Below are 13,270 nucleotides of genomic sequence, written 5' to 3'. Positions count from 1 at the left end.
TCTAGTGTCCAAGTGAGTGAGTGATGTGTGGAGGAGATGAGAGATGGCATCGTCTGTGGAACGATTTGGACGGTAAGCGAACTGTAGTGGGTCCAGTGTGTCTGGTAGTGAAGAAATGATGAAGTCTCTGACCAGGCGTTCAAAGCACTTCATCACTACTGAGGTGAGGGCTACAGGGCGATAGTCATTGAGAGAAGCAGGGTGGGGTTTCTTCGGGACAGGAACAATGATGGACTCTTTGAAGCATGTGGGGATCACCGACTGAGATAAAGAGATGTTGAATATCTCAGTGAATATCTAATTTGTGCTTTGGACTGTCACCAGATTTCTTCTAGAAGTTTCTTGCCAGTCAGCAACTATCTTGGCAACACCACTTGAGTTTGTGTGTTGCATGCTAACATCCTTATCATATGTGTAATAATAATACTAAAGCTTCATCTTATGCACACACAAAAAACAAATATGGCTCCTTCGTGCAGGGTTTTCTGGTATGTTCATTTATGCTTCCCAATTAAAAAAAAAAAAAAAAAAAAAAAGACAAAGCAAAGTTCTTGCTTCTCAGCCACTGCGGCCACATCCTCACCGTTTTTTAGGCAGTTATATAAACATACTGTGAGTGAGTCATAAGCTTAAATACAATAGTTGAAGGAACAAAAACTTAATGTTTAAAAATACCAGTCAAATCTGATTAAAGTAAATAAATAATAAGTATACAATGTAGTTTTAAGACTTCTCAATGTTTCGTAACATTAATGTTCTATGAACTCGTGAGTCCAGAAATCTGAATGTCATGAAAAGTATTTATTATTCGTGTATTATTATTTTACAATACAAGGTTGTTTTTTTCCTGATACTTCATGCAAACCACATTTCTCCAGGCCTGTCCTAATCAGCTTACTCAGTATCACTAGATCCAATGCTGCTCCTCCAGCAGAGCACACAAAAGTAGGAGAGACCAGAGATGCCATGGCTTAGTTAGGAGACTGTTTGCTTCAAGGCCACTAGAGGGTGCTGCCATAAAACTACAATAAATGAATTGACCTTTTGACCTGCTCACACTCTTTTATGCAAAACCCTGCTGATGACACACACACACACACACACACACACACAAAGAGATTCTAGGTCTGACCAACCGTGGGCAAAAAGATGACAGTCAATAAAATTCTAAAATTTTATTTATAAACACAATGAATAGTAGTTAAAAGTCCAGTGTCCCATTTAGGTACAAAGTAAAAACACACAGTCCAAGGCCAGAGCCAGCTATGCCACAAAGCCAGTTGCACTCCACACGTTGTTCACTTCAACAGGGGTAGCAATTGTCCTCTGAGACCCACCACCCTGTAAGTAGAAAGCCTGCACAGAGCGACAAAATAAGACAATTCACTATATAATTCACAGCCCATCCATCCCAAACATATCAGATCATTAGAGGTTTTGTCACATTACATACCTGCACTGAGAGACAAAATAACACAGCAGTGTTTGTAATGTGGGCTATAAGTAGACTAGCATATCAGTGCAATCAATTACACCTGCCTCCAATTAGTCCAGCCCTTTTACAGTCATTGACTGGGTGAGAAAACACGAGCAAATCAACCCAAGAGACAAGCAGGAAGACTCTCTGAAGGCTCCTGTGGCTGCACAGGCAGTCTTACAATTACGAGGTTGGAGAGTTGTTGTTTCAAAATGTTCACACTGATTTCACATGCTCATTAACTCACAACCAGCTGACCATATATATTTCTGCTGCTGAGCTGCTTTTTGATGGAGATTTTCTGAATTTATTTTGCTACCATAAGAGCAGACTCCATGCTGAAAGCATGTGCACTGTCACTTGCAATGAGTGGCACTAATGACGCTAAATTTAATTACAGGTCATGGACAGCCTTCATAAATGCTCATATTACTCACCCACACTGAATTCCAGCACAGGTTCATCTGGGTCCTGACTATTTCCTGCAAAGTAACACAAACGTCATCAGAACATTAAGTCAGAGAAACAACATTTGGAGCTTTTGTACATGATAAATTATACTGCAGTAGTAAAACAAAGTCAAGCAGCAGTACATTTATTAAAATCACCTTCAGCTGTAATATTTAAACTGATTTAGTGTCAATTTAGATTATGTTTAGATTAAAATGAAACTAGTACCCTTGTAATGTCTTTTTAAATTAGAGGTAAATATTTGTATATTTTTTACATAATATAATTATATTTACTGGATTTTCTCTCTATTGTAGTTTAGTATTATAGTTATTACTTGTTTTTTATTGACTTGTCTTGTTTTTACAATGATTTGCTCTGAATGCAGCCTTTAAAGAAAAGACTATCTGTTCAGTAACTATCCATCAGACTGGGTCCATGTTACCAGCCAAATGGGTAATAATTAAAGTAAGTTTTGAATTACGTATATTTGGGTGTTTAGGTGACACTTTTGCAAAAAAAAAATATATAATTAGGTTTAAAAGAACTAAACATGTATGTATTTAAAAACAATAAGTGTGTTAGAATTACTACAGCAACAGCTTGTAGCTCACTGTACTATTTTTGAGCACAACTTTGGTGCTTTTGCCTCATTTTTAAATCAGTGATCCCAGTAGCACAGTCTAAGCAGAGACCTCAGTGCTTGGCAAACAATCAATAGAATCAATATAATTATTAAAAAGAAACAAAATAAATGCCAACCATATAAAAAAAACATAAACTTAAGGAAAAAACTAAACTTGATTTTGTGTCTTTAGGCTATTGTTAACAGCAAGCATGAGGTTAGTGCATATGTATTATTATTGGAAAGATTACTGCAAAGAAAAAAAGGTTGAACCAGGAGGGGGCGATATTGCTCTTCTTACCATGAGTTACATGCAGGCTATTACTTACCATGTCACTCACATTTATTTCACAAAACAGCTGAACCCACTTAATTCGATTTAATTGTATTTATGCAGAGCTGAATCACAACAACAGTCTCCTCGAGGTGGTATAGATTGTAAGGTAGAAAGTCTACAATTAAAAAGAAAAAACCTCAATACAGTGGGAAGGAACAACTCACTTTTAACAGGAAGCACCCTCTGGCAGAACCACGGTCAGGGAGGGGCGGCCCGCTGCGACCCTTTGGGGATGAGGAGACGAAAAAGGGGACAAAAGACACACTGTGGACGAGAGCCAGAGATGAACAAGAACTAATTATTGAATGCAGAGAGGTGTATAAACACATGGTGGGAATCCCCCAGCAGGGTAGTCCCAGGGTAACTAAGGGAGGATTCATGGTCACCTGATTCAGCCCTAGCTATATGCGTTGGCAAAAAGGTAACTTTGAAACTTAATCTTAAAAGTAGAGATAGTGTCCGTCTCCTGCATTCAAACTGGGAGCTGGTTCCACAGAAGGATGATCCCCTTCTACTTCTAAATATCCTAAAAACCACAAGGAAGCCCACAGTCTGAGAGCAAACTATCAAACTACGAGGTCTTTAAAATAAGATGATTATTCAAGACCTCATGTGTGATGGGAAGGATTCTGAATTTGATGCTGGACCCACAAATCATAAAAGAGAAACACTAACTCACACACACCAGAAAGTGCCAAGAATTATAATTATATGTAATTTAGTTTTGCGTTCCTTTATAATGCTTTCAACTATACAAATAAGACACTTCATGGGGGCGCCTGAGCCTTGTAGACACAACAAATACTGAACAAACCTCATGCGCCCTGTTGTTGACAAAACAATAAAAATGAATGTGTACTTCTGTCTTATTTAGGTCATTTTTGTAGTTTTTGTAGACAGACTACTGTAATTTCTCAATAAAATGTCGCTTATTATCGCTCACTCTCAAGAACAAAAACGTGAGTAATTTCCCAGTAGCTCACCATATTTGGGATCTTCTAACATCCACACTTCATGTTTAAACGGTGGTGCGGAGGCGGTGTACCGTCGCAGGCCGGATGTAGCATTCAGCGCGGTGTGCCTTTTTTTTCAGTTGCTAAGCAACAGATTTGTCCCGCCCCTTTCGTTATGACGAGCCGGGCCAGTCCTTTGACTGGTGACGTTTCTTTGTAACGTCACCTGACGTTACAAAGAAACCTTAAACCGACCTTATATATAGACCTGGCTGTTCAGTTGAAACGCATTCACACAGCGGGACAGCAGCGCTTTAAACGTTCAAACACGGAGTTTAACACAAAACAACATTTTAGACATAAAAAACAAAAAAGTGAAATGGCAAGCTCGAACTGTAACACAATGACAAATGATGAAACAGTTCAGACCAATGGGGATAATTCTACAGTATATGCTTTGGTATCCCTCTTGGATAACTTGGTCAGTAGTTTTTCGAACAAGCAGTTGGAAGCGCTTACCTCAGGCTATCCGGATTGCGTCACCGCTAAGCGGCTTGTAGGTTTTGTAGAGGACGTAATGGACCTGTGTGAACAGTCACTAGCAGTATCACCGCTGAGGTCTTCCCAGAACTCCCCTGTACATGAAAACTGTTCTGTCCACACCACTACTGGCAAAACGGTTTTGTCACGTGTGAAATTTTTGGACGATTCTGCTGAGCAGGAGTTTGATACAGCACAGAATATAGATGCTAACAGCCAAGAAACAGCTAACACAGAAGAAAGCTGTCAAAATGCTGACCAACACAGTGCTGCAAAAGCAGAAAACAATCCAATTCCAGATCCCCAGCAGCAGAAATCCTGTGTTGAACATGAAGCCAGCATCCCACCGTTAACAAACGTAAGTCAAACGGAGTCATATAAAAAGATACAGCATCACAGATCTTCTGTAGACTGTGAGCCACCTGAAAAAACCTTAGACTTTGAAAGATGGTTAGAGACATTAATTCAGGCTGTGCTTTCAAAGCTTGGTAAACTTTTAAAGTGCCCTCATTCTCACCAAAAACGTTTGTTGGATCTACTCTTGGACAAATTCAAGGGGATGGATTTGCATTTAGACCGAAAAGTGCAGAATTATTTTGACTGCATTGCTAATGCGATTTTCACTGATATTTGTGACAAATTACATAAATTGTCACTAATATCATTGGAAATGGGGAGGAGTGGGGAGGAGGATTCAATGAATTTAATGGAACAACCAATATTTAATATCATAACTACTTCAGTATTCCAAGAACACCTGTTGGCAGTAACAGTTACTGATAGACTGGAATCATATGAAAAGAAAGAAAGATGCAGATTTTCAGTGGAAATCTTTGTGGAAGGACTGATTTCCCAGGTTGCAAAAAAATCAGGCACAGTCTTCAGCATTGAAAGTGCTGAAGCTATCTCCAACCGGCTTACCATGAAAATCTGGACTGAAATCAGGGCCGGATACGACAAAATCCCACCAGAGAAGTTCAAGAAACTCAGCGAGAGGGTTTTCAAATCCCTCTGTAAAAGATGGAAGCATGCAGCGGTTATGGTGACATTCTGGCAATTAAACTTCCAAGATCTTGATGAAGATATTGTTAAAACTTTCAAAAGAAAGATATTCCCAGAACCAAGTTGCATATCTAAGTGCTTCTCATCGGTGCGTGCATTTTTTGGGAGGTGTAAGGGAAGAAACAAAGTTTCCACTTTATAGTGACATCGTGATATCAACAGCAAAATATTTTCTAAAACTCACTGGACACTTTAAATGAGCTAGTTTTACATTTAGATCAGATCAAGTCATTTTTGAAATCCCCAGGAATGGTCGCGGCAGATGGCCACCCCGCCCTGAGCCTGGTTCTGTCGAAGGTTTCTTCCTCTTAAAAGGGAGTTTTTCCTTCCCACTGTCGCCTCATGCTTGCTCAGAGGGGTTTGTTCTTTTGGGGTTTTCTTTTTAATACTGTAAGTTGTTACCTTACAGTGTGAAGCACCTTGAAAACACCATTGTTTCCTTTGGTGCTATACAGATTGAAGTGACTTGCACTGATAACATAACTAAGCTGGGACTTTAATTTAACATCAATAAAATTATAAAAATATTACATCTTGATTTCTGCTTGTTTTCATTGTCTGTGACTTAATGAATACAAATGTGTAATTTAACAGATTCTTTCTTTATGTTAGTCTGACCGGTGACTCCACGTTGGCCTTAGGTGTTGGCGCGGATACGCTGCAGCCCCTGAGCCATTAATGGCCCAGCACACTACAGTAAAAACAAAACAACAGCCATCTGTCCAACTAGGAAAGGAAAATAATAAACTGCCTCCTTGGAGGCAACCTGACTCAAAACAGTTGCAGTCCAACTCAGACCGACTGCAATCACTCTCAGGCAGATTGATGAAGATCTGCAAATAACTGTTGTCTAATTTATAAACGCAGACAGATTGCCAACACGTCTGTTCACAATAGAGGACTGTACTTACATGGTTGCAAACTGGTTGTTATCTTGCTTATATGAAAACATTACTTTGGAGCAATGAAACTCAAACACATTCATTTTTAAAATGCTTCAAAATGAAATTTTGAAGCATTTGGCTTTATGCTTTGAAAGTGCCGTTGTGAGTGGGAGTGTGAAATCCTTACTTGATGTGTTCCCTTTGCCTTTACTGTTTTCAGTTTTATCAGTTTTCAGTTTTATTTGTCATATGCAAGTTAGCACAGGGTCAACATTGCAATGAAATGTGTTTGACGAGCAGCAGTCACTCAGCAGCATGGTACAGTAGAAGAAAATATAATAAAATATAATAAAATAAAATAAAAAATAGAAAAATAGTAAAGAGCAAAATATTAGAGAGACGTGGTAAAAGAGAAAAGATGACTAAATATATATATATATGTATCTATAAATATATGTACACTAGTGATTAAATAAGAAAATCTTGAAAAGAAATATGACGGGAGGTCAGATGGGATATTGCACAGGAATGAGCAGCAGAAAATTACAGTATTACTCAGACTTTTAATAGTCATATTGTCAGTTTTGGCCGACGGTCATGGGTCACTTCCACTAAAATAGCACGAGACTGGAGTAAAATGTACTTTATTAATGAGAACACATGGTGATACAGCAAAGAATCCAACCCTTCTGAAAAGCAAATGGCTTCCTGTTATACTCTACCTGATTCAGGTGAGCATCTGGAATAGACCAAGTCTGGGGGTCAGCAAACCAAAGGGAAACAAAACCCTCCCCATAAGAAAACCACTACAATATAACCAACACGTTCTCACTCCCAAAGCGTAACATTTTACGCTAGGTGACAAATCGTCACCATATTACGTTTTTGGCTACCCACCACATTCCTGAACGACGACCTCGGAAAAAAGAGGAAATATGAGAACTGTCTGGACTGAATCTACACATGTTTGCTCTTTTTCTTCAAATCGCTTAGAAACACGCTATTTAACATCATTAAAGTCCTGGTTAAGGTCAGGAATAAGGTTATGGTCAGGGCTAGGGATAAGGTTAGGTTTAGGGCTGGAATACAGGGCTGGAACGTCTATTACCGCGGGAGCGTCATTGAACTGGATTCCAGCCATAGCCCGCCGCGTACCATAAGAACGCCGAAGGTCTCCTTTCACGTTCCTCAGGAACGCCGCGGGACGTGACAAAACGTCGACATGTTACGCCTCGGGAGTGAGAACGGGCTGATATAACACATCATAGACATATGAAGATTTGTAACAAGTCCTATAAATAACTCCATAACATATAAACTTCAGTCTCTTCTATATACATTAAAACAGCGGTCCCCAACCTTTTTTGCGCCACGGACCGGTTTATGCCCGACAATATTTTCACGGACCGGCCTTTAAGGTGTCACAGATAAATACAACAAAATAAAACTAGTACCGATACCGGAAAAAAAGAAGATTTATTCATAACACACGTGAAAGACCCAGGAAAACAGAGTTAACGATAAAAACGATAACAAAATAACGATAAAAAACGATAAAAACTCTGAAAACCATACATTTCACACCCGAGCCTCATCTCTCGACCAAACGACGGTCCGTGGCCCGGCGGTTGGGGACCGCTGCATTAAAACACCTTAACCACACAGTTAGGTTTCAGCCCTCGCTGACTCAGAACAAAGTAAGACAATCAGAGTTCGATTGGTTTTTACTTGTGCAGGGGAAGCCTGGTCGGATTCTCAGAGTTGCAAGCTCTACACCCAAACTCAGACAACTCCAACTCCAGCCTCCACTCGCAGCCTTTTATTGAATGAAAACAGTTACACAACCGCCCATTGTAAACCCCATATGTTGTGTGGTAAAAGCTAAGGCACTGTGTGTGTGTGTGTGTGTGTGTGTGTGTGTGTGTGTGTGTGTGTGTGTGAGTGAGAGAGAGTGTATGTGTGTCTGTATACGTGACTTCCTGCTTACAAACGTTTTAACCGCATCTCTAGTCATAAAAGGGTCATCTCCCCTCAACCTCGTATATGGCTTAACCTCTCTAACAGTCCACCATTTACATGGTGAGCCCATAAAGGGCAGGAAGTGAACACTCCTTACCAAATAAGGAAACCAGAATCTTACATAGATTGTGCCTGCAGTTGAAAACTATAGCTAGTAACATCCCCAACATCCTACATGTGGGGGAGGAACAGAAAATATCTGAACATACAGTTCAAGACAAGGTCCAAGCACAATAATGACAACTTTTAACAAAATTACTCCAACACACACTCCCCTAGCCTGGCACATTGGTTTTCTCCAGGAGCTCATAAGCAGGTGATTGAGCTGCTTTTACTCTTTACAAAGTGAGTACTGTTAACACTTCTCTTTTTACATATACAACTAATTTAGGTTACAGACAAATGATTAAATGTGAACAGCTCTAACACAGGTTCTTTTCCTGACACAGGTAGGATGGCCAGTCCCCCTGTCTCTTCACCTTTAACGAGTCACTTAAATAACAACCCAAAAAGCCTAATAAAGAATCACAATCAACCAGTGTGTGTTTTTCTTCATTACGGTTTTTAAATACAAATCAGTCAGTCAATTAATAAAAATACAAGTAAGGGTAATGGAACCCCTGGTCTCCATTACACACATAAATACCATAAAGACACTAAGTCGTAGAGCTCTGAACTCCTTGCTTCTATGATATTTACACTTCTTCTTGGCCTTCTCCTTCACTCTGAGTCACTCCAGGATAAACGCATCAGCTCAGACATACAATAATTAAAATATGTGTAGGTGACCGTTTGGCAGAAGACGATGTCGAGGCGGTACTGCAGTGACACGTCCGTGGCTATCGTCGGGGCGGTGTCCTGCATCAGAAGGAAGTCAATAGACTTCTTGGCTTTGTTGCTCATCATGGCGCTGTAGTCCGTGGGCGTGGCCTGCAAAAAGTGTAAATAAACCATCAGAGACCAAACACAAATATGCCTTCCAACCACTAGTTTAGACAACATCTTGCAAAGAGTGTGTATTTCAGAGTGCAGTTGTTTTTAAATTTGACAGAAACAGAAATAAAGACGGAAGAGAAGGACAACAGGGAAAGCAGAAGCACCGACACACTGAAATCTTTTAGGGTCAAGCTCCAGAACTAGCCACAAATCCTGCTGGAAAGAACCTAAAAATACTTAAAAATACTTGCAGAGATCGAATGGAGCCGTTAACTCAAAAGCCTGGTGTCAGGCATGTTCTTTAATAAATAAGAAACGAGCTGATATGTTACAGACCCCAGTCTTTACGTAAAGAAAAAGCTGACATTTAGAGCGGTCTCGCAGCAGATTTTAAAACAGTGACACTGATTTGTGGGGTTTTTGGGCACAAATTTGAACCTTTTTGTTTTATCCATGTCCTTGAACACAGCTCGTGACTTGGGCGCTTTCATATGTACCGATTCATTTAGGTTTGTGCACTGAGGCCAGATTTAGGTATTAAAAACGAGTCAGTCATAACACTTCTTACATTAGTTAAAAAGCTGAGCTTACACTAAACCAACATTTAAATTTCCCCTTGTGGGACTAATAAAGGTATATCATATCATATCATATCATTACTAAAGTATTGCTGCAACATTGTAAAGACAAAGATGACACACAGACCAGACATAAAACACTGAACACTTTTTAAAGACGAGTCATTTAAGAGTATTTTCTCATAGAATAAAGTCGGCTGATATGGTGAAGGAAAAATCTGCTCACGAATCCTCCAACTTCTTAAAAGTAAGGAGTGACCTGAGCTGGAAATCAACATGAGAGGGATGACTCAAGAAGAAGAAGAAGCAACAAGAAAAGAAAAACAGAGTTCAGAGTGTAGTTAAGATATCAAGCTGTATCCACAATGTGTGCCAAGAAACTAAGCTTGTCTGTTGTCATGCTAAAGAAATAAAAAATCTGGAATCAGAAAACAGCCAATAACTGCTGATCAACTCACCCACTCCTCTTCGTGCCAGTCCACGTGCAGTGACGACTGGCTGTTGTGACCGCTGTACTTTGCTCTCAGCGTATCCTGGTCATTGCGGAGCACTACTTGTTCAGACTCAGCGGAAGGAGAAGCTTTGGTTGCGATGTACTCGTACTGCGTTCAGGGCCTAAATAGCTGAAGCTAGCAGCTTGCAGCCGCACACTGCCACCAGCTGACGGGTCTGAAAGGAAGAGGGTATGAATGAAATATGAAGCGTCCCCACGTAACGTCAAACACTTTTAGTACCTTGTCAACCAGACTGGCGAGCGTCCACTCCAGTCCGCTGGCCGATTGGTCTTTGGCAGCTTGAGACAGCCTCTCTGCGTAATAGCTGACCTGAGTCTTCAGCGTGTTGACGTAGGCGATGATCTCTTTGGCTCGGACAGTGTCCTGGGGTATGTGGATGATGACTGAGCTGGAGAGGGCACTACTGCAGGGAACAAAGACACACCGACACATCTGTATCCGAGCTGGGACTGAGGACACTCACCAGCCACTTTATTAGGTACATGTGTTCAAAAGCTTGTGGCAGCAATTTAGTGCATTTAGTCAAATAAAGACAATAGAGTGGCCTGCAGGTGTATATTTTTGTAATGTTTCTGTCTTATGCCTGAAATATGCTTCAGCAGGAAATATACGCTGTAACTGGAAACAACAGCATGATGGACCGGTTTAGTGTTAAGAGGTGTTACATCTGAAGTTAGAACGTAAATTTCCTGCAGAAATCTAAATCAAGCTTCAGAGGTACTGTTCCAAAAATATAGGGAGGGACGTTACCCACCAGATGTAAAAACAAACACTGTCTGCATGCACATGCCTGCTCTCAATGAGCCTAATCGTGGCTTAGAAAAAACAACGAGGAGCCGACTTCGATAAATGCGATACCACTCGCTTCACAAATTCAGACCATCTGTGTACAGTGGCGTGTCTAGAAAATTTTTGTTGGGGGGGCCAGGTAGGGGCACAGATTTGGAGAAGGGTGGCAGATTTAATTGGCAGATAATGTTTTAAAAAAAAATTCTACCAACCCTTAACCATAATTCAATAATCCTATAAACCTAATAACCAAATGCACTTTTAACTCTTATTAGAATGAGATTTTAACCACTACGGTGCAAAGTTTTTAGATACTGCGTTGATAAAGTATAAGAGATACAATCAGTGCTTTGTCAGTGTTTACTCAGCAGTCAAGGACAACAATATTTGCATAGTATTTTTACTGACATATAGTGCACATATGTTTTGGGCAAAAACATTTTTGAAAATTAAAATACGAACATTTGTAACAAACAATTGACAAATTAGCCAATGCCAATGCAAAACTTTATCTGCCTGTTAAAAAAAGAAGATAATCTTCTCACAAACTGGTGTTTGATTTTGAAACAGGAAAAAAGTGGGGAAACAACTGAAAAGACTAACATTTGAATGAAACCTGAAAGCAAGTAAATACTTTCTATGCTGCCTTATCGTAAACTTTGGTAATATTGATAAAGAACAACACTGGCTGATGATAAAATACAGTCAGCTGGCATGGTGACACTGCCAGTATTAACCTGCAGGGCTGGACTGGGACAAAAAAATTGGGCATTTTTACTACAGACCGACCCACCAGGTAGTAAAGCCATAAAGACTTTGACTGAAAACAAACCCTGTTGTGACAGTGATGTACAGTCTTGTTGGTATATGTATGATTTCTATACATTTTACGTCAGATAAAAACTTTGGTTGTAAGATTTAGATAATTATTTAATAAAAACTAGGTATTTTAAATGAGAATAAGAAAGAAAAGTATTTCTTTGTGCCCACCTTTCCCTGTTAATGCCCTACCTGGCCCCCTGGCAAAACTTTGCTAGACCCGCCCCTGCACAGTTACCAGCTGTCTGCTACATAAAAAAGGATCCTGGTGTTATTTGTCTCTCAGAAACAGTTCATAACTTCCCTTCAACTCATTCATGTCACCTAAAAGGTAAACCTGTTTCTCCATCACCTGTTCAGCTCTGATGGTTCAGTAAGGACATCTCCTGGTTTCATCTTCATGTTTCCCTCTCACCACATATCTAAACAGACATCATGACCAGCAGGTTTACAGCTGTGGCTCCAGCAAACATCAGCTGATACTAGAAATTAATATTAAATACATTCTAACAACAGCCGATCAAGCTTAAACGTGCTGCTGTTGTTTAGCGCAACATCTGCTGGTTTCCTCTTTCTGGCGCAAAGTGGGCGATAAACAAGAGAGAAAAGCCGATCAGCTGATCATTGATCAGTTTCATGATTGAAGTAGCAACAGGAGAGGGAGGGGGAGAGAATGAGAGAAGAGGCAGCTGTGCAGCATAAAGACAGAATAAATCCAGCTTTGTGTCTTTTTTCCATTCTAGCTAAAGTCCGGGACAAACTGCGTCTCTTCTCAGCTCAATACGAAACGTGTAATATTTTCTCTGAATGAGGGACCATTCCATTTTTTTAAGGAGCCGTTGGCAACTCTACTAACCTTATGAATAAAATACAGTTCACTATCAGTAACATCATAGCACCCACCCAGCTGTATAAAAACTCCGTCAAACTGGCTAGAACGCAGTATGAGTTATTGCAACTGACAGTAAAAAGTCAGCAACATGAAAATAAACTCCACCTAAACTTGGTTTATATCTGACCCAGATAGACTGCAGGTCATAACTTCTTACCTGAAGTTCAGTTCACCTGACACTCGGACTGGTGGCTGCTTCGGGTCTCTCCTCCTGCCTCCCCTTCCCTCATCCACCTGTTGCCTCTGTGGAAGCCCCGTCATAGCCACCACCAAACAACGGAGTTATTTCTACACATCGACCTGCATCTGGCCAATCCACCACCTCTCATTGTTCATGCCATTACAAAAAAAATAAAAAATAAGTCACTGGGGATATGCCCGGTATGCCCGATGG

The 13,270-nt window shown here is 40.2% G+C and overlaps 1 protein-coding gene and 1 long non-coding RNA gene across 3 annotated transcripts in view; both read right to left on the bottom strand.

Moving 5' to 3' along the window:
* Positions 1–574: 574 nt before the first annotated feature.
* LOC146652617 (uncharacterized) overlaps positions 575–13,270 on the bottom strand; it is a 51,367-nt gene continuing 38,671 nt past the window's right edge. Inside the window, exons 1-4 of one of the 2 annotated variants that reach the window (XR_014907552.1) lie at positions 3,873–4,613; positions 3,054–3,153; positions 1,915–1,959; positions 575–1,356 (exon numbers count right to left, since the gene is read on the bottom strand). This is a non-coding gene — a long non-coding RNA (uncharacterized LOC146652617). Of the gene's footprint in view, positions 1,357–1,914; positions 1,960–3,053; positions 3,154–3,872; positions 4,614–13,270 lie in introns of those variants that run through there. The other variant, XR_014907551.1, reaches the window with a different exon arrangement.
* LOC146652622 (inositol polyphosphate-4-phosphatase type I A-like) lies at positions 8,587–11,480 on the bottom strand. Its single transcript, XM_085382823.1, has 3 exons — positions 10,596–11,480; positions 10,320–10,530; positions 8,587–9,277 (listed from the first exon to the last, which is right to left on the bottom strand). The coding sequence occupies exons 1-2, from the start codon at positions 10,806–10,808 to the stop codon at positions 10,477–10,479; spliced, it is 267 nt and encodes an 88-aa protein (XP_085238949.1). The 5' UTR covers positions 10,809–11,480; the 3' UTR covers positions 8,587–9,277; positions 10,320–10,476.

This window comes from Rhamphochromis longiceps, linkage group LG15 (assembly GCF_057381845.1).
Source record: "Rhamphochromis longiceps isolate RC_006_pf linkage group LG15, R_longiceps_female_GT1.1, whole genome shotgun sequence".
Lineage (NCBI taxonomy): Eukaryota > Metazoa > Chordata > Actinopteri > Cichliformes > Cichlidae > Rhamphochromis > Rhamphochromis longiceps.
The sequence above is the reverse complement of the archived record's forward strand: the minus strand, read 5'-3'. Positions and strand labels throughout refer to the sequence as shown.